At 46.0% G+C, this 19,451-nt stretch overlaps 1 protein-coding gene and 2 non-coding genes across 3 annotated transcripts; all 3 read left to right on the top strand.

The window, feature by feature from the left end:
* The first annotated feature begins 7,637 nt into the window (after positions 1–7,637).
* Positions 7,638–7,709, top strand: TRNAE-CUC (transfer RNA glutamic acid (anticodon CUC)). Its single transcript has one exon. It is a non-coding gene; the product is annotated as a tRNA-Glu (tRNA).
* Positions 7,710–7,717: 8 nt separating this feature from the next.
* Positions 7,718–7,789, top strand: TRNAQ-CUG (transfer RNA glutamine (anticodon CUG)). The gene has a single exon. It is a non-coding gene; the product is annotated as a tRNA-Gln (tRNA).
* Positions 7,790–15,095: 7,306 nt separating this feature from the next.
* Positions 15,096–16,700, top strand: LOC146176028 (endochitinase-like). The gene is made up of 2 exons (XM_084580901.1): positions 15,096–15,278; positions 16,328–16,700. The coding sequence occupies exons 1-2, from the start codon at positions 15,111–15,113 to the stop codon at positions 16,676–16,678; spliced, it is 519 nt and encodes a 172-aa protein (XP_084437027.1). The 5' UTR covers positions 15,096–15,110; the 3' UTR covers positions 16,679–16,700.
* Positions 16,701–19,451: the final 2,751 nt, after the last annotated feature.

The raw sequence follows: 19,451 nt of genomic DNA, 5'->3' as shown, positions 1-19,451 counted from the left end.
GCAGAGAGGGGCGAATCGCCTTCGTCGCCCGTCAGTAATGAAGCCGTCGGCGACTGCGGCAGCGTCAACGGAGGGCACCCGCAATGCAGCTCTGCCGCCGGACCGACGCGCCATCGACGTCCGGTTCCTGCAGAACTTAAAACCGAGGCGTACTGGGAACGCCGAAAGAAAAACAACCAAGCAGCAAAGAAGTCACGGGCCGCCCGCAAGGCCAAGGAAGAAGAGATCGTTAGATCAGCGAGGATTTCCGGAGTGGAGATTTCTGCTCTCGAGTCACAGCTCCAAGATCTACGGGGCCAGGTTGGGCGCTTTAAGGCCGTACGTCTTCTATGATCAACATTGTTCAGGCACGGTCGCTCTCTCTCACCGCGCTTCCACGCAGTGATAGCACGCGGCCAGAACGTCGCTCCTCGGTGTCGCCACGATTGCGGCGCGTGCCAGACCATATGCGTCAAACTTTTGGAGTAATACGTTTCGCAGCCTGTGATCATCGAGAAGCGCTGAAGACTACGTGGGCAGCACGCGAAGAACAGTGAGAATCCTCGATGAAAAAATAAAGAAAGAAGGTTCGAGACCTCGCCATCGACAACGGCTTGGCATGCCGGTGATACCGAACCGGTGAACTTGTAGTGTAACCTACGGCGTCAACAGACAAATGAATCTATGATTCCGCAATAAATATTTATTACCATGAAAGCAACGATGTACTCATGCTTGGAAGAGCTTACGCACGTGTAACTAAACATAACCGGGATAAAGCTCTGCAATATTTCATCCTGCATTGTACGAAAATAGCCAACAGGGCCCTTCTAGAGCCAGTTACTTGGTCGAATGTCCGTGCATAACACTGAATCACACTGATGGATTACCTCCGTCCACTATATCTCTGTAATGAAGATTATATTGCGCGCGCTGTATAGAAAAACCTGTAACTTCTGAAGGAATTAGGAAAATCTCTAGATTTACTCAAAATGAATTTGGCTTCAGTTTTCGTTCGTCATTTTAAAGGTTGTGATGGTAAAGTTAAAGAAGTGGGAAAGACAACTTGAAAAAGCATCCACTGACAAGTGACAGTGGAAATGACGTATGCAAGCTGTACCTTTGTTTTGGAGTCTCAGTTGCATTGTGCAGGATGATTGTCCATTTTTGGCTTAACTCACAAGGTAAAGCATACACGCCTAAGAAGGTTTTGCCAATTTAGATACAAGCGCGGGAGTCCTACGTAGGCGTATCAGCTCCTTTTGTTGGGACTCGCAGGTAGTGTTGTGTTAATGTTCTAGACATGTTCCTTTTGTTTTGCAAGTTATGAGAACCTCATTTAACTGCAATTTGTTGTTTCTATACCTATCTCGTTGGGCGCGTGTTTTGCAGAGGTTCAATTAATTATGTCGGACTACACCTATTTCTTTTTCATTTCTTGACAGTGCTACTCTGCTAAGGCTTCCGACAAGTTGCACCTATTTATTGACTGACTCGTTCTCTTGGAGCCAGCTTTGCATATGATCCTGTGTGCATGATCTTTTGTGTGAAAAATCTCGATGATTTTACTGTCTTTCAATTTTCCTCCTTCGCCCGAAGCACGTGTGGTTGTTTTAGGTCTCTGCAAAATGTGCATAATAATATCAATTCATACCTAGCTTCAATTTTCTGTGTGCCCTGCAGTAAGAGAGTCGAAATAATTAAGTGATCTTATTTGTCCGCAGTGCGTCTTCTCAGGCAGAGTCGGATCAGCAGCGGTGAGGGTGCGGATTAAAAAAAGTGCAGAAAAAAAAATGAGCATGCTTCACATAAGCTACAGAGGTTTAGTTGATGGTGTGGCAAGGTAAGGTGTCTTTTAAGAAAAATAACTTGAGCAGGACAATACAAGTGATACTGCTGACTTGTACACCCCATCTGTGACACTTAAAAATGTGACACTTAAAAATTGCGCTCGTTGACAAGAGACAGTCCACTGTACATCAATCGTTTTGTGCGCGAAATCGGAAGCCTCTTTTTTTTTGTGGTTTATGTCTGGTTTTCTGGTTAAGATTTATTTGTGTTAATTGTCATCTTCCCGCTGTTGCATCACTCATCAATTTTTTTTAGCAATTTTTATAGTATGGGGTGATCTTCACGGCTCCTGATTTATTTGCAGATTGTGCAATCGTCAGCAAATAGTTTTATTTATTGTTCCTGACTGGGGTACAATCATCAATGAAGATAAGAGTCAACAAATGCCCAAGGACAGGGCCTACAGGAACTCTGGATGTGGCTGGCACTAATTTGGATTTGACGGGGTGATAAAAGCTAAACCAGGAACATTCCGCAGGAAATTTTGTACCCTGACCAAATATTCACCATCAGCAATGAAACCACACAGATTTGCGATTAGTTAGAATGGCGCACGCATTTCGAATTTCGATGGTACCACTTACTTTCTTTGTTCAGGCTGAGCAGAAGATTAAGGATGATAAAGGAGTCAATTTTCGGAACATTATGTATTTCTAAACTTCTGGCATAGCGCAGTTATCTACTGGAAACAAAAAAAAAGGAAATAAATCACGCGAATTCGCCTTTGTGACCTTTTCATCGCCTGGTAGATAACAGGCATGTTTTTTAGCAACCGCTACAATGCTTCCAGAACAGTTCGTATGCTGTACTTTGGAACAAGAGCAGTTATTCAACACGAGGTTCTTCATGAACGATATTTCCCATCGTCGTAATACTCCACCATAACTAACGCAAATAAGTTATCGCAAAATTGACAAAAACACAGTGGAGGCGGACAAGACAACACTTCTCCACGCCCACTCTCTGGTGTTTTGCCTGTTTTTCGATAACTTGTTACCAGCTATTTACTTCTGCTCCATGACACGCAGTATATTCGCAGATACTTCTCCAGGGAGCTTGTTATATGTATATATTCATTTATATATACTTGTGTTATGTATATACCCCTTTCCTTTAACAAGGATATGCCCTAAGCTACGTAACTTTTTTTCTGTGCCTCTTCGCTGCGGATATTCCCTAACCAGACATGGACATCTGGTACGCGCCGATACCGCCCGCCTTTTTCATAACGCCGGCGTCTTTCAGGGGTTGGCAGCAATCTTCTATCCTGTAAAGCCTTCCTGTGATATCACAGTGAAGAAGAACCATAGTCTTCAGTCCTTTCCTGGTAGGCAGAGGCGGCAGTACAATCCTGTAATCTTGCATTCCTTCTTCCAAAAACAATGTTTCGCGGCCAGTATTGGCCGTTACCACAGCTCGCGAGGAACCAGCTATCCTGCCTCCGCACACTATGGCGTCCAGAAGCAGAACCACCACGGCGGGAGAGAGAAAATGTGATTGTATTAGGTAGTAAGCAGAAAACATGCCGCTATTAGACATATGCTTATATTTCCGCTCCTCAATCATTGCTTCTTCTGTCATCTCTATTTCCCTGTTGCGTCGGTTTAATAGAGCATGTGGTTGTAGGCTAAATGGTGGCACATTGTAAGGGACAGAGCAGCAGAATCGACCGGACAGTTGCAAGGAGGCAACAAAGTAAGGAGTTGGCTGGCCCGTATCACGTGGTCTGCATGCTAACTTTGGCCTGTAAACCACAATGGGCTCATTGTGGCTGATAGTCGTCTGGTTAGACTGCAGGAGTGAAGTCTTTTGGACAGTGCTTCTCCTCTGTATGCTTTTATGCAATTCCGTGTGTGGAGACAGCATGTTCGATTAGTTGCGATCGTCCATGTGTTTGGGTGCCCGGTGTAGAATATCTCAGGCTTCGGTACGCGCGCCTTCGTTTCTCGTTCCTGCCATCGTGAAAGACTAACCACAAGCGCAATTCAATTTCTGTCTTGTTTACTTCATCCGCATACATTTAAAAGAATGACTGATTTAAAAATACAATATTTTCTATTTAGCGACACAAGCAAAGACGCATACGACACAGGAGCCGTTCCTTCCCTTGCATTGTGTATTAAAGCTCTTACTGTTCACCTAGCATCAAAACAAGATACAGGCATCCAGAAAAAAAGATCTCGAAAAAGCATTGACGTCACAATAACACCACCATCGCCAATAAGAAAGAAGCCGAAGAAGACAGCGCGAAGGCGTCTTCGCGCAGCTTCTTCACAACGCTCGGAGGAAGCCTTTACCGCGTAACCGCGTCCGTCGAAGGCCCCGCAAAGCCCACATTGCACCTTCGTGAACGCGAAGCCTTCACCAGTTCTGGTACCGTGATGCAGCTGGAAGCAATAGCGGAGGTTCTCAACAGACGCTGGTCGATTCCTCGCCGCAAAACCAGTTCCTCTTTTCCCACCATTCGCCTGTGCACCGACCGGGTCGCCTGAGAAGCCACACGCACACCCTGGTAGTTTTCTGCGTGGCAGTGTCGGTGCTGGCGTTCCAGGTGACGTGACCGCCGTTGAAGTATTGCTTTATTTATTCACTTAATTATACATACTGCGGCCTTTTTGCAGGACGTCAGCTGGGTTGGTACATACACACAAATAAACATACATAGAGACAGAACAACATCGGTAAATTATATCAGGTCTTCGAACGATCCTAACGACTTCTACGTGACTGCGTAGTTAGTGATATTATTCCAGGCAACTATGGTCTCTGGGAAGTAAGGAATCAACTGTTGAGATTAGAGGTGTTATTGTTTGTTTCGTCTTGTTTCATAACCTGTCGAGAAAGGGATAATTCCAAACGCGCTGAGGTTGGAGGAGAAGCCTTTGAAAAGTAGGAAAAGAACGGCCATGATACGCGAGCCAAGCTCTGTGGGAACGTTCGCATGAGATTAAGGGACAAATGGGGATAGTTGGAGCTCGCGTGCCCAAATTTCGATGGCCTTGGAGTCTGTGCGTATCATACACTGTTAGTTTGGTCAGATGTGGATACGGGTGCACAATAAACCGCGCCCTTAAGCTGACGATGCTAGGAGTGGACGGCGTATTGTGAGCTACCTATAAATAGTAATTCAAATCATATGACTTACTTTAAGCCTAAGAAATTGCTCAGTGCGCCACAAAATATGTAACCTAAATAAAATAAAGGCAGCGATAAAGCGCGTTTTGAAGGCAAAACCGCGAGGTGGAAAGATGATGTGCGATATTTAATGGCTGAAATACAAACCATGCACAAGTTTGGTTGCGAATACGCGACTCTTCGTCTCCACTGAGAGGCTCGAAGGAGTCATGGCAGCAATTTTGTAAAATAAACTATTTATTGTATCTTATAATTGATGTGCTAAACAACTAACCCTAAATTTCAACTGCATCGGAGCCGCAATTTTTAAAACTAGTATTTTCATTTCTAGTGACCTGCTTGCTGATCTGGCAACCGGCGTAGTGCACGAGTGCCGACATCAACCGACGCAACGTCTCTACAGGTCATGGAGGAAGGAAAGAACTTCCTTTCTCCATGCTGGAGGTTCTGTGTACGAGCAGCGTCACCCGCGGTTACGCGAAGCCGCGGTAAGTTGATGTTGCTGACCAAACAGTCATTGACTGAGCTTTTCGATATCTTTTAGCGCCTTTAACCTAGGGTCTGTGGGCGGGATTCATGTGCACATCGGCGCGCCCGAGTACGAAAGGCGCATCAGCTGGCCCGTTCGAACAGCGACACATTGTACACTGAAACATGTCTCAAAAGCAACACATAAAATGCGCAATGCATAGAGTGCCGTCCGATGGCGCTTATGTACATACAATCTTCGAGCATCATTGGATAACGCAGCAGCACAGTGTATATAATGACAAGCGCAACAGTGAGGCATACCCCGTACGATCTCAGTATGCATCGTTTACGCTGCTCATCGCCAGGCCCTATCCGGCCCCAGCTGTATCTGAAAGTAAACACTAAGTTCATGAGACTTAAATCAACGGTGCCGCCCGCGAACGCGGCAGACGACGGCGATCTGACTGTCTGCTTCTCCTAATCGTCGCTGGGCCTATATTACTGCGCATCGAAGTCACGGCGGAGGGCCCTTTGTAATTCATCAGCGAGGTGTTTTAGTAAATGAGCCACTCATTCATGAATCTTCCTCTCAACGCCATTGTTTCGTAGTGAAGAAAAGTATTTTCCACGATGCCCTATCAACGAAGCTTGCGTACAAGAATACGGGCAACGCACCGCGGCTGTGAGCAAAAACTCCCATCATATGGGTCCGCAGTTCTCAAGAAGCATTAATTTTTTTAATTCATTTTCAGCGGCCTAATACTATTACGAGAAAAACAAATTTCAGCATGCTTTTCTGACACTGGCTCAACGGATCCTCGGTATCGCTAGCGCTCACGGCTTGCGGAAGCACGATGGGCCCGACGCTGCAGGGTTTTACGGCGATGGGAGCAGTGCTGCCACGGACGATAACGGCGGTCGTGCAGAAAGTGGATGTGTGGACAAGAAATCGCGCTTCACTAAGTCTGTCGTTTGTTTCCAAAACTATGCTGAGTGCATTCTTTGGGAGTCATGCCGGTCTTTGAGCAGCCGTGAACACAGTACAGTGTATCGGCAGCATAGATGTCGCCACAACAGCAGACAGCGCGGTGTCTCTCTGTGACGTCACCAATCGTTTCAACATGGCGATCGTTGACGATAGGAGAAGCTTCACGATATGAGATTCAGTCGCTTATTTGGAAATGAAAAATGCGTCTCGGGCGCTCAGGTTTCGAAAATAATATACTGAGCGCCAGTATTATCTGCAAGACTACAAAACTGTGATATATTGGATGACAATGGCATGTCCCATTTAGAACTTTACTCCGTATATGCGATTAAAAATCTGATTTTTCAAAAGAATCAACTTCAAGAAATGCGTCGAGCAAAGAGGGCGTCCGGGCGGAGATCCAGAAAGCTGCATATGTGTTGCCAAACGCAGTTGTGTGAGGAGAGTTCAATTTCGATATCCACTTTTTTACGCAGGCGGCGCTGGTCATGACGTTTGTCCGTCCGACCAAGGTGACCTCGGACATGGTGATTTATTCGAAGAGTCTCCTTGAAGTAAGTACTAGTGAAGATTTCATCCGATTTAGCTTATTTTTCGAACACAAAGCATGCGTGTTAGCAGGCTACGTTTATAATATCTATGTTTGAATGTCGGGCTTCTGCGAAAATCGGCGAAATCAGTAATTGAGGATCTTAATGGCTGCGTACTATAATATTCTGAGACCGCTTAGTGCAACTAATGAAAGGTATTCAATAGCGGTGTGACCTAGATCCATTGCGCGTGAATGTACGTTGGTGAAGACAACCTCTAATGCACAGCGTGAGACAGTGGCAGGTAAACACGCAGTTTGGTCGGCTACGGAGATAGCATGGCGCTCCCGTGAAGTGGCCAGCGAAGCGGTTCCAACCCCAGGTGCGGTTGGAATAAAATAAAAGGGCCCTGTCTTACCACACCTCATTCTTTCCACACCGAATCAATCCGCGATGTTGAATTTCGCGGGTGTTCCTTCGCATCCAAAAACGCATGTTGGTGGCGCCATCTTGCAGCAAAAAGAAACACTGTGTGCAGAGAAATAATGCTCTCGGCATTGTTTTGCGAGTATTCGAGGTTAACTTCGAGGAATATAATTTTGATCAGGTATAATTCTAGATGCCAAATGCCTAACAATTTTATATGTGATTGAGACTTTTCCTGGTGTGCCAACGCCGCCAGTTCCGGCGTGGTCTAGTGGCTAGGATACCTGGCTCTCACCCAGGAGGCCCGGGTTCGATTCCCGGCGTCGGAAGGAGTTTAGGTCTCATGGTGTAATGGTTAGCACTCTGGACTCTGAATCCAGCGATCCGAGTTCAAATCTCGGTGAGACCTTGAAGTTATTTTTATTTTGAATCCGAGTCGAAAACTCAGTGAAACTTTTCTTGTCTAGTGGGTGACGTCAGAACCTCTCCGTCCACTCTTGTGTCAGCATTGTGTGGACAAAGCCTGTCATCATAGCGTGCCCGCACCAACTGCCAATAATTCATTGCATAAGTCAATAGCATAAAAGTACCAAATTTAGCGTTTAATTAAATAAAGAATGGCCAACTAGATGCCGACATCCAAATTTGGAGAGCCACATCAAATTTTGGCTCTCTAGACCTCGAAAAATTTGACCCCGTCAGAATTGGAACAAAATTGGTGTATAATATAACTTGATTCGAGAATGGTCAAATCGGCTGTAACCTCCGAATTGGAATGTGTTATCCAGAAATTCGGCCCACTAGACATCCAAAAATTGACGTGGTAAGAATTGGGCCAAAACTGATGTATATGCTGATTCGACTATGGCCAATTCAGCGGTGACCTCCGAATCGGGATGGATCACCTACAAAATTTGGCCCGCTGGACCCTCAAAATTTACCTCATCAAAATTTCACCTAAATGGATGTATAGTAACCTGATAGCAGTTTGGCAATTCAGTAGTGACCTCCTGATTGGGATGGGTCACCCACAAAATTTCACCCCCTGGGCACCTAAAATTTGACTTTATCAGAAATTTACCAAAGTCGATGTAGAACTAATTCGAGTAATGAAAATTCAATGGTGACCCCCAGATTGGGCTCGGCTACCCCATACATTTGGCCTCTGGATCCCCAAAATTCGACCACATGAGAATTTGCCCAAGATTGGTGTCTGACTCAATATGAGTGTAGCCAACTAAATGGTGAACTCCAAACTTTATATGGGCCACCTCTGAAGTCTGACCTCCCTGACCCACGAAATTTGACCAAAATTGGTGTCTTACGTAATTTGGGTATGATCAACTGAGTGGTGACTTGAAAATTTATGTGGGCCACCTCCAAAATTTGGCGCCATGAACCCCAAAAATTTGGCTTCGTCCGAATTCACTAATAGAAACAGAAACTAAGGAATTAAAATTCAGAACGCATAATGGAACTTGTCACATAACTCACAATGCTTTCGCATTTCTGCACCTAAGCAGACTTTAGAGCCCCTCAGTAAGTGTTTGGTAAAACCGAATTGTGCAGAATGTTCGTAAAAGCTCACGATTTTCGCGCCGCTTTGTAGAGCGAAAACTGCCTTGACATGGCGTCATACTACAAAGTGCTGTGCAGCTCCACCAACCACTGATTGGCATGTGCGTGTAAAGCAGGAGGCTTACGATACAGCCATGCACTGCCCCACAGCTTGATAAATAAGCTTTTCGTATACAGGAAAACTTCCTTTCAGAGCTTTACGAAGCGTCCATGCTAAACCCGCATATTCGGCGTACTCATTACGTAGGCGTTTCTCCGCGTTTTGCTCAGGTATGCTGTCCCGCAAAACGCGTTGCAGTTTTCTCATCGCAGGAACTCTCAGAATTGCGTGCTAAGTTGCCACAGCTAGCGCGCCTCGCGAATTTCGCCCGAAGGCTGCGGCGTTTCACAGGAGTCCGCTTCCATTACAGTTCTCTCACTACACGCAAGCTATGGACGATGTGTACCTTAGCGTACATTCCCGTCTTCCGGCGCTGTTAGCACAATTTCTTGCAGTGTTTAAGAAATATTATTTGCGAATTATACATAATAAAAACAAGGGTGCGTGCGCACCACTCCTTGAGTGTGTGTAAAGAAATCACTTGGGATACAGCTTGAAATGAATATCATTCCCAGGAGAAACTGAGGGTTTCCATCGTGAGGGATGTGATTCCCGGTTCAATAATCCTGCTGGAAATGGGATCAGATACACAGAAAATGTTTTTTTGATAAACTCGAGGCCGCTTGTAACTGCACCACTTCTCGATGCACATCAGAGCGGCGTAGGGGCGGAGGTGTAGAAAGGTGATGCTGTAATGAAAACCGGTAGATAGTTGTGCTATGGGGTAAGGGTCCAGAATGGTTTGAACCTCCAGCGGATCTTTAACGTGCCCTGATATTGCACGCCCAGGGCCAGAATACAAAAACAATATCCGGGGCTAATGCCCATGTAGCCCTCCCAACAATGTCCGGGGCTAATGCCCATGTAGCCCTTCCCTCTTCCTCTCTCTTGGTAGTCCCTTCACGTCCATACTATAACCCAAGTTGTATTTTAACTACACTGAGTTGAATAAGAAAAAGATGAGATCATTGTGATTAATGCATTAGTAATTAATGCCACGGCCGCTAAATGGAATGCGCTTCCATAGAGCAGCCATGGGAAATTGCATAGCATTAGGTTTACATTACACAGACAGCAAACACAGGCAGTCACGCCAATGCGAGATAACAATAAATTAGTCCGAGCGTGATGTGGCAAGGCATATTTTAATCTCCCAAATAAAGTGAAAGGAAGTGTTGAAACTATTTGCAATATGTAGGACGATGGTGCTAGTAACCGTGAAAAAAAAAGAAAAAAGAAAAAAACTTTCTTTTGGCCCTCTATTGTTCCTGTTGTATATTTTAAAATGCTGCCCCCCCCCCCCCAACTCAGACCTCTTTCATCCCAATGAGATTGGCGGATTGATGGGAAACCATTTAAAACTCCCTCCCAGTCCGTAAGCAAACGCAGGTCGGCTCGAAATAAAGGAATGGCCTGACGTGTCAGGGAATTATCGCTTTCGCAACACCCCAGTTCTCTCCAATAGCCTGGGTGGTTTTCTCGCTTCATAAGTGTTACTTTGAGTACCATTATCTGGTGTTAAATATATGAAACGGGTTATAATAAACGTGGCTCCTTCCTCTGCCCTTGGGAATGAGGCTCCGGTCTGGAGCCTCCTTAATCCGCTTGTTAATGCTGTTTCTTGCTTATACTGAGTGCCCGTTCAGGTTATTTCCGAACCTAGCTGTGCCGGTTCAATTTTCGTTAACGATGTTGCGAAGGAAATCACAGATACAATTGTAGTGCTGGGAACAAAGGTAAGGGGCAACCATATCGGGCAGCCACATGAAACTTTCATATGAAACTTTCAAATCCATTCACGGGGTGATGAAGATCGCGATACTGTGGAAACTTATCCTTTGACTTTACCACTGATTGGGGTCCCTCGATATGCTGTCTGGAAGCATGTACTTGTTTATACGTTGTTTATCCATAATTATTCATTTATTGAGTCACGACGGCATCTATCGGACGAGCCACGCTGCTCCTGGCTCTACGGGGCTGGGAATGGTAGGCCACCGCCATTTATGGCGGGGGCTCGTCTGACACCGGCGGTTGTATCTGTTGCAGGCCGTCATTGCAGCCCCCACTGCTTCGGTGGCGAACGATGGCTGTCTAGAGTCACTGGAAAAGTGACTCTATGGATGTCGCGATGCCGACGCCCTCTTCTGTTTATTTCTTTCTTCTCTAATTGCTCTTTTTTGTCACAAGGCAGCGGAGGTGACTCAGCTACAGAGCCAGTAGCAAGTCCATTCATTTTCTTTCCCTTCTTCCTACAGTTAGTTACAGAGGTCAGTTACAGTTACAGAGGTTACGATCAACGAAATTTCTCCAATCCAATTCAGACAGCAGCCGCCTGCGATAAGCAAAGTCGGCTCTCTGTTGAAGGTGGTCAAAACCAACGCTACCAGTCAAAACTATCCAGAGCCCTCCACTGTGGTGCCTCTCAGAGCCAGAGTCGCTCCGACATGCTAAGCCTAAACTGCTTAAACCAAACAAAACGAACACCATGCGATTGTGAATCCTCTTAATTAATGCAGTCATTTGCAGAGCAGTGGTTTTAACTGAAATTTTTGCTCGGTTCCGCAAAGCCGAGGCGCCTGATAGCGGCCGACTACTCTGACGGCGTGGACAACCCCAATTTCGGCGAGATCCCAGCGGCTACCGATGGTGCTTCTTCCGGCCGGCAGCTGTGGTGCGTGTTCGAGCCCGGCCGCGGAGGCTACTCGCTGCGCGATGTGCCGGTGTCATTGTGCACAGTGGTGCTCTACTGCTGCGTCGACCTGTCTGCACGCGGGGTGTTGTACCGTCGCGCCGAGGACGAAGGACCCGACAGGGTCGACGCATTCCCGTTGCTGCGGCGCCAACGTCCGAGCCTGCCGCTGTATGCGCTCTTGGGCAACGGCGTCCAGACCACGGCTGTCTTCTGCAACCAGGTGGATATTTGCGTTCTACGTGTCGGTTCATTGCTGCGATGGCTCTGTATTTTACTCAAGATGGGCACGGCGTTGGCTTCGTATTAAGTCTATAAAGGCGAAAGTTTTTATACTCTCATGATGGGCGTGCCCGAAAAGTGTCCATCCACGGATGGCGTCACACCATTCATGTCGAAGAATGACGTGACATATGAGTAAAAGAAGGCTTTTATGAGATATTGGGGCACAAAATGTCACTATGTGCAAAATTTCGTTGATGTGGAGTAATTAGGTAATTAACTGGCGTCATATCAAAGTTAATTTGGCGTCAAAATAGCCATGGACGACGAAATAGTGTGCCGACGTGAAAAGAGCCACGAAGTTCGAAATTGTGCAAAAAACGTCAAAAAACTTGCAACGCTTTAATATATCCGGCCTCGTCATGCGTTACAACGAAAAATGTCGAAGTAAAAAGCAAGGCGCCCGTGTGCTGTGCGATGTCAGTGCACGTTAAAGAACCCCAGGTGGTGGAAATTTCTGGAGTCCTCTCCTGTATCGTCTCTCATACCCTGAGTCGCTTTGGGATATTAACCCCCACAAACCAAACCTAAAAGAGGAAAGAAGTACCAAAAGAGAGAAAAGAGTAAACAAAGGAAAAATGGGAAAAGGGGAAACGTAAACAAAAGAGAAGAAAGTGGAAGGTACGAAATAAAATGAAAAAAAATAAATAAAATGGAGCAAACAGAAATGTAAAAAAAAAAGGAGAAATGTGTGCAAACAGTTGCAGGAAAGGTTTTCGCCGTGGCGCACATAGGTCTAAGTGCCTTCAAAGAATATTTATTGGCCGCGCATACGTTCAAAGAGCGGCATTGTACACCATGGTCCCCAATTCGAGCCTGTTACCGGACGCCACCAAAGCAGGTCATAAACATCAGTGTGTACAGGCACACTGAAGTTAGGCAACATTAGTATACTGCATATTTTACTCTCCTATTCGCTTCCATGCTGGCCGATGTCGCATGATGTCACCCTTTTGAGGTCAGCTCAACTCGGTCCGTAAAAGGAGGGGACCCAGTCTGAGAAATTGGAAAGTGTATATTTATTTCTGTTACTGATATGAAGAATGTGTTCTTTGCCTGCCTTGTACTCTATGCAGTTTGGGCAGTGATCCACTGTTGTGAGTTTATATATCGTCGGTTGGAATCTGTCATAATCGGGCCTCCAAAGTAACCTGCAGCTGCATGCGAGAAATCGAATGACACCACAAGTGGTGTTAGTACTGTTAAGTGAAAGTTGAAGACAGGCGTACTTATGTCGCCGGCTGGAATCCAGGCCTCCAGACATGGACCACGTGACCGTCAACATACAGCCATGTTACATCGCATAGTGTGTGTGTGTGGGGGGGGGGGGGGGGGGGGGGGTTAGAGGTGCGTGATACCTGTTGCAGTGCGGGCAGCAATCGTTCCATAGCAATCGCACTTGCCCATGGGTTTCCCGCCAAGAAAGAGCTGCATACCGTACGCCGGACTTCACCCCGTCTCCACGCTGGACGTTATTCGTATCTCAACTTTCCATTACCGCGTGATGCATTCCAAAATGCGATGCAGTGGTCCTGTCTCTTTCTTCCACATTCACGTAAGCGATGGGACGCAGGTGCGCGGCTCTAGCTAGAACGAACTGAGCGCACTGGTGGGCACGTGGTTGCACTCCAAGCAGCTGGACGGGCTGCTCTCCTTCTACCGGTCGCACTACACGTCCACGGCCACGGACGTCGAGTTCTTTGCGCACATGGGGCGCATGCGGGATGACTCGAGCCGGATGGACCTGTTCGTGTCAGCCGTTGTCTCCTTCCACAAGGAGCAGCCCGATGGCTCGTTGTCACCCATCAGGTCTTTCTTCAACCCTCTTTTTCTTCTACCTTACCCCTTTGGCTCAGTGGTTAGCGCTCAATTTCTGAACTCGAAGGCGCGCGTGGCCAAATCCTGGCCGCGTGCAGCCGGTTTTCAATGCAGGTAAAACGAAATGTGCCGGTATAGTGTGCGATGTCGGCTAATCACGTTAAATAACACCAAGAGGTCTTAATTTCTGGAGCCATCCACTACGACGTCTATCATAGCCTCAGTCGCTTAGGGACGTTAGACCCGTCAAACCTAAACCTAAACTTATTTGGCTCTGATATGATTTTCAAAGTGCAGTGCTGAGGGAGATTAAAAGTTGGGCCGCGAACTTGCAGAGCATCCGCAATTATGCAGCAGGGCCCAGCTTTCTTGGTTATTTATAGCGTATGTAAAATCAATGAGAAAGAATGCTATAAGAATAATGTGCACCCGATTAGATATGGGGACGTATTTAACGCGGTAACGTTATTTTTGTAAGCAGGAGCCCCAATTTTTTTATGCACCGCGCCTATCTTGGTAGAGGACGACGATGCACTAAGACACAGGCGCAGACTATTCGAAGTACAGGTTAACACCCTTATCATTGTTTTGTAATATCTATAATCACAGTACGCTATTAATATGGAATATTTCCTACTTTATCTGGGACTATCATGCTGGGGCCATTGGAAGTGGCGCCTACCAATTTTTCTCAGTTATTTTAATTTCGAAAACAAATGAAGCTGAAAACGACGAATACAATTAGGAAGGCTAAGCTGCTGATAGCTCTTATTGCAATAACCATAATATTTCTGTGTTGCTTGCCGGTTGTACAAATATTGACGTGAACACGTTGGGTACTTTTGGATGGACCAACTGGATGCATCCGCGGTAAGACCAGATCGGCTCACCAGATCTCCAAGATTGATCTGAGCGTGCAGTTGCAAAAATTCGTTGCCCATGTTTACTCGCTTTAAGGCTCGCATCAACGTTGCTTCAGTGTCGAGAGTCTCGTATTAAATGTACGCTAGTAATATTGACTAAACACCGACGAATATTTCGCTTTCTGCTTCCATTAAACGTGGTATCCTAATTGTGGACGATTATGCAGTAAAACAGTGTAATTATATTAAAGTTTAATTACTCTCGCCGGAGGACGCGAGTGGCACAAAAGAATATTACAATTATTCCCGCACGGGTGGGGCACAGAGTGCTCTCTCTGGTGCAGGACATCGTGGTTCTGCGCACGCACGATCTGTCCCCTACTCCGGAGAGCGCCCCATGCCGTTCGCGCTGGGGGGCGCCACGCGGTCGCCGAGCGTGTCGCGGCTGCTAGCCGACCTCTGGGAGACGCTGCCAGGTTTCGAGCGGTCGGGGGCGCGCCGGCCTCTATTCAGCATCACCTTCGAGGCGGCCAGTTACTTCCTCAACCACTCAAGCGCCTTCAACGTGCGTTCCTCTCCGCGTGTTTATTATGTGCATTAACATGTGGTCTCAGTAGAAACCTTAACGTAACGTGCGTTCAGTTATGCAAACATGATCCCAACGACGTGGTCAGTAAAGCTGCGCATGACAGGAAAGCGCTCAACAAAAGATGACTTTGTCCCGACTAAAAGCCAGATTTGGCCTTGCTAAGTCTACTTAGAACACAGCGTGTTTTCCTGCCCTGTTGCAATTCAGTCACCTCATTTTCCACACCCTCCTCCCCTAAGGTGGCGGGCTTGGTTAGCCTCCGACCACTTGAAAGACCACTTGGCCTTGGTGACCCTGGCCCAGGACATTCTCGACGTGCGTTAAATAAAGTTATTTCCTCCTCCTCCTCCTGCTCCTCCTCCAGGACATTCTCGACGTGCGATAAATAAAGTTATTTCCTCCTGCTCCTCCTCCCGCTCCTCATTTTCTGCGGTTGGGGTCACCATACTGACCATTTCGGATTAAATAATGGATAGCTGTGTGAAATGGTGTACCACGCGCTTTAACAAGCGTAACAGGATGTTCAGGAGGTTTTCCAGTGCGCTGATGCTAGAGCCCCCATCATGCTAGAGCCCCTAACCACTGCGCCCTAACCACTGCACTTTCGTGACGTTAAACACATAAACCAAATAACCGAAACATAACATTAAAAATTTGTCGGCGGCCTTGGTATACAGTGAATCCTTGAAATGTTATATTATTAAAGAAACGTATTTCTTGAACTTCCTTACAAAAAAAAAAAAAAACTGGAGCTAATGTTCCTTTGAACACTCGATTGACTTCGACGCGGCTTATGTCTGAAACATTAGTTGTATACAGGGTTTTGTTTAACCGCGAAGTTTCTAAGATAGCTTTCCTTGGCGGCCATATGACGGCTCTCAGGATGCTAATGACTAATTACTAGCAACTCACTCTTAGTCCCCGACTCTTCCTCCATAAGAACACTTCAAAACGCGCAATCTTGGAGCACAAATTACATTTCGGCAGCATGCGGGTTTTAACTGTCCGTTACGGTACGTCCGCAGGAGGGCGACCCCGCTGTCAAGATGGCGGCTGGTTCGAGCTACTGGCAGATATGTCAGATGGTCACCAAGATGGGCTACAACCGCCACTACTCGCCTTACGGTGACTGCCAGGTGGTGTACAAGGACCGCTTCTGGCAGGCCGGCTTCGGGCCGAACTCTTCGCGCTTATTCGACGCCACGCGCCACTTCGCCGGCGCCGTGCTCTTCGCTATGCACGCCGATGACTCCAGGGGCCGCTGCGGAGAGCGGCACGGGCTAACCAATCACGTGCACCGATCGCTCGACCGATTCGCTGCGTCCTCTGCGGTTGGGCGAAACGGCTTACGACGGCGATACTTTGCGATACGTTGACTGCCTTCTTTCTTCCTCGAATACTCATACACAGACTAGCTGTGGCTTACAGAAGCTACCGCGGCCCTGGATGTTCGAACAAAGACTGTGGTTTGTGCATGCCCTCTAGCAAGGATGTAAATTTAATAAAGACAGCATTAAGAAACTATGCTTACGAGCCCTTCTACTCATGAGTGTAATCGACTTATAGGAAGCAGCTGGCCGTTGTAGCCTTTCATTTATTTTTTGTACTTTTGTCCACCTATTGATTGATGCAGTCATGAAGTCATATGTATTATATGTATACGCCACTTACAAAGCGGGCGCAGTCTAAAAAGCGGGCTGTTGTGCAAGTATCGGCAGTAAAACAATATAAACGAGAACAACGCCCTTTCGTTGTACAGTGCAGAGATTTCGTGGATTAAAGACATATTTTCGGCAGATTCATCGACGTACGTGAGTGACATAGTTCCCGTAGCTCATTACAATCCCTAAAAAAGATGATTTCGCCAATCTAAATTATTTTCCTTAATTCGTCATACTGTGTCCACATGGTCCCTCTTTTTCATTATGAAGTCGTCAATTCCGCAGCAATATATATATATATATATATATATATATATACCGATATCGGCGCATTATTTTTCCTTCCGCTTTGAATTTAATGTTCTTTATCCCGATAATCACCGTAAGACTAATTCCTGCCTATTCAAACAGTATAAACATAAAAAAAACTCAACGTTTGCCTTGCACTCGTAGACTGTTCACTCCCTTCAATGCTATATATATATATATATATATATATATATATATATATATATATATATATATATATATATATATATATATATATATATATATATATATATATATTAGCGATATCACACGCTTTCAAGGCAACTGATTAAAAGTAGTATGTTTAAAGAGTCACACTGAAAAACTTACAACATTTATTTCGACGTTGCGATCGTAGCACGACCTTGAAATAGGTCGTGCTACGACCGAAACGTCGAAATAAATGTTTTAAGTTTTTCAGTGTGACTCTTTAAACATACTAGCTAACTTGAACAATTAAATATCTGAGGCAGGCGAAGGAAACCAGTTGCGAACAGCTGCCAGCCGTCGTCATTTTGACAGTGACGAAGCGAAAGTCTGTGCATGACACGTCACAGTAGAGTACACAGTTCGAATTAGGCGCCGTAGCCACTGCATCGCGTTATCACCGGAAGTTTTGTCTGTACCGAGCTTTCTGCGCTCATTTTCGGTTTCGGAAAAAAAAAGCGTCGGATTTCCTTGCGCTGCACGGCTTTTGAAAACGAGTTTTTTTTTTGTTTTTTTTTTTCTTTTCAGAAACTGATCTGTCATTGTCTTGTCCACCGATTCGAACTTGCCTTTGGGAATTACCTCACAAGTGGGATAAATACAAAATGGTTTCAGTTAATTAGAGCTTTGCTGCAAATTGTGTCCGCTGCGCCTGAGTTTCTTCCTTCAAATATTTTTTTCTAATTTCGAACTCGCCATTTTAGGCATCTTCAGAATCTTCGCGGAAACATCGGGCGTCATGCATCGTCACCAAGGATCCCATGCATCATGGGAACATCATGCAGCGCTTGCGATCTACCCAATTACCCCACTGAAAACGACCTTGTCCATATGTTGGTCCAACGTAGACGGATATCATGGCCGAATTTGGCCAAACTAGTTCGACAAATTTGGGCCAAGGTTAGGATTGGTTATCAGCTTTACCCCGGGTACCATCGGCTGCCGACATAGGGCCAAGGTCGAAAGCCAACCTTGCAGGCACTGTACACCCAAGTAACGCAAAACGTTGTCTAAATAGTTTCAGTTCGCAATGTTCCCTAGATGTTGCTCATGTCACTTTTTATCGGTAGTCAATACACACACGTTAAAGTTATCAAGTCATTTGGGTAACGTACGTACAGTCTTTGCAATAAGGGTAGAGCCCAAGGGGTATTCTTCTGAGCCGTGTAGTGACGCTGATTCAGTACTAGTGGAGGTCCTTGCCATGGGGGGGGGGGGGGGGGGATAGGGCAAAAATCTTGCCATTAAGAAACTTGGAACGCTGGAAATGCATTACAAAACGCACGTAGTGGCTCATAAGCAGGCTCCCTCGGCATAAAAGCACGTCACATGTGAAACAGATTGGGGACCCTCAGAAATGTGAAGCAACAGCAGTGAACATAATACAAGCATTTTCAATGTGACCAGGTTCAATTCATTTATGCCAAACAAGAAACGCTGCGGAATAAGGCGCCACCGCGCAGCGCACACACAACAGACTTTCAGCGAGGTTGTATATTCCCTACATGAGGTCCTCATATCCTCGCAAGGGAAGAGAACTTATTTCAATAATTTTTAAGCTTACGACGGCAAAAATGGAAAATATAAGTGAACATGGCTAATATTGTTTGTATCTAGTTGACGAACTTAATATAGTGCGCCGATAATGTGTGCATAGTCCATTGAATCTCGCTGCTTTCCGTGAACTTGGTGCAGCAGTACCCAAGCAGCATGAATAGAATTTAGAATAGAAAGGTGCTTTAATGGGTGAAAATTGCCATGTGTGCTTTAGTGAATGCATTTGCATAATGTTTGCACAAAGGCAGCAGAACGGACTTTTTATATAAAAAATTTCAGTTCGCCTATATTGCACGCGACTTGCGACTGGAAACCTCATGAGAGAGTCGACCACGGCCATAAATTGGGGCCATTGTTTGGCTGCCGAGCACTGGGTGCCGACTAATTTCCTGCCATTTGGTGATTGTTTTCTGAA

The sequence above is a fragment of the Amblyomma maculatum genome, chromosome 10, assembly GCF_055883805.1.
Source record: "Amblyomma maculatum isolate TAMU_Amacu chromosome 10, ASM5588380v1, whole genome shotgun sequence".
Lineage (NCBI taxonomy): Eukaryota > Metazoa > Arthropoda > Arachnida > Ixodida > Ixodidae > Amblyomma > Amblyomma maculatum.
This window is presented reverse-complemented; position numbering and strand designations above follow the sequence as displayed.

Bases quoted from the DNA above. Each gene is read 5' to 3' on its own strand.
- LOC146176028 (XM_084580901.1), top strand. From the start codon at position 15,111: ATGCCGTTCGCGCTGGGGGGCGCCACGCGGTCGCCGAGCGTGTCGCGG. The intron at 15,279-16,327 runs GTGCGTTCCTCT...GTACGTCCGCAG, and splicing joins ACCACTCAAGCGCCTTCAAC to GAGGGCGACCCCGCTGTCAA.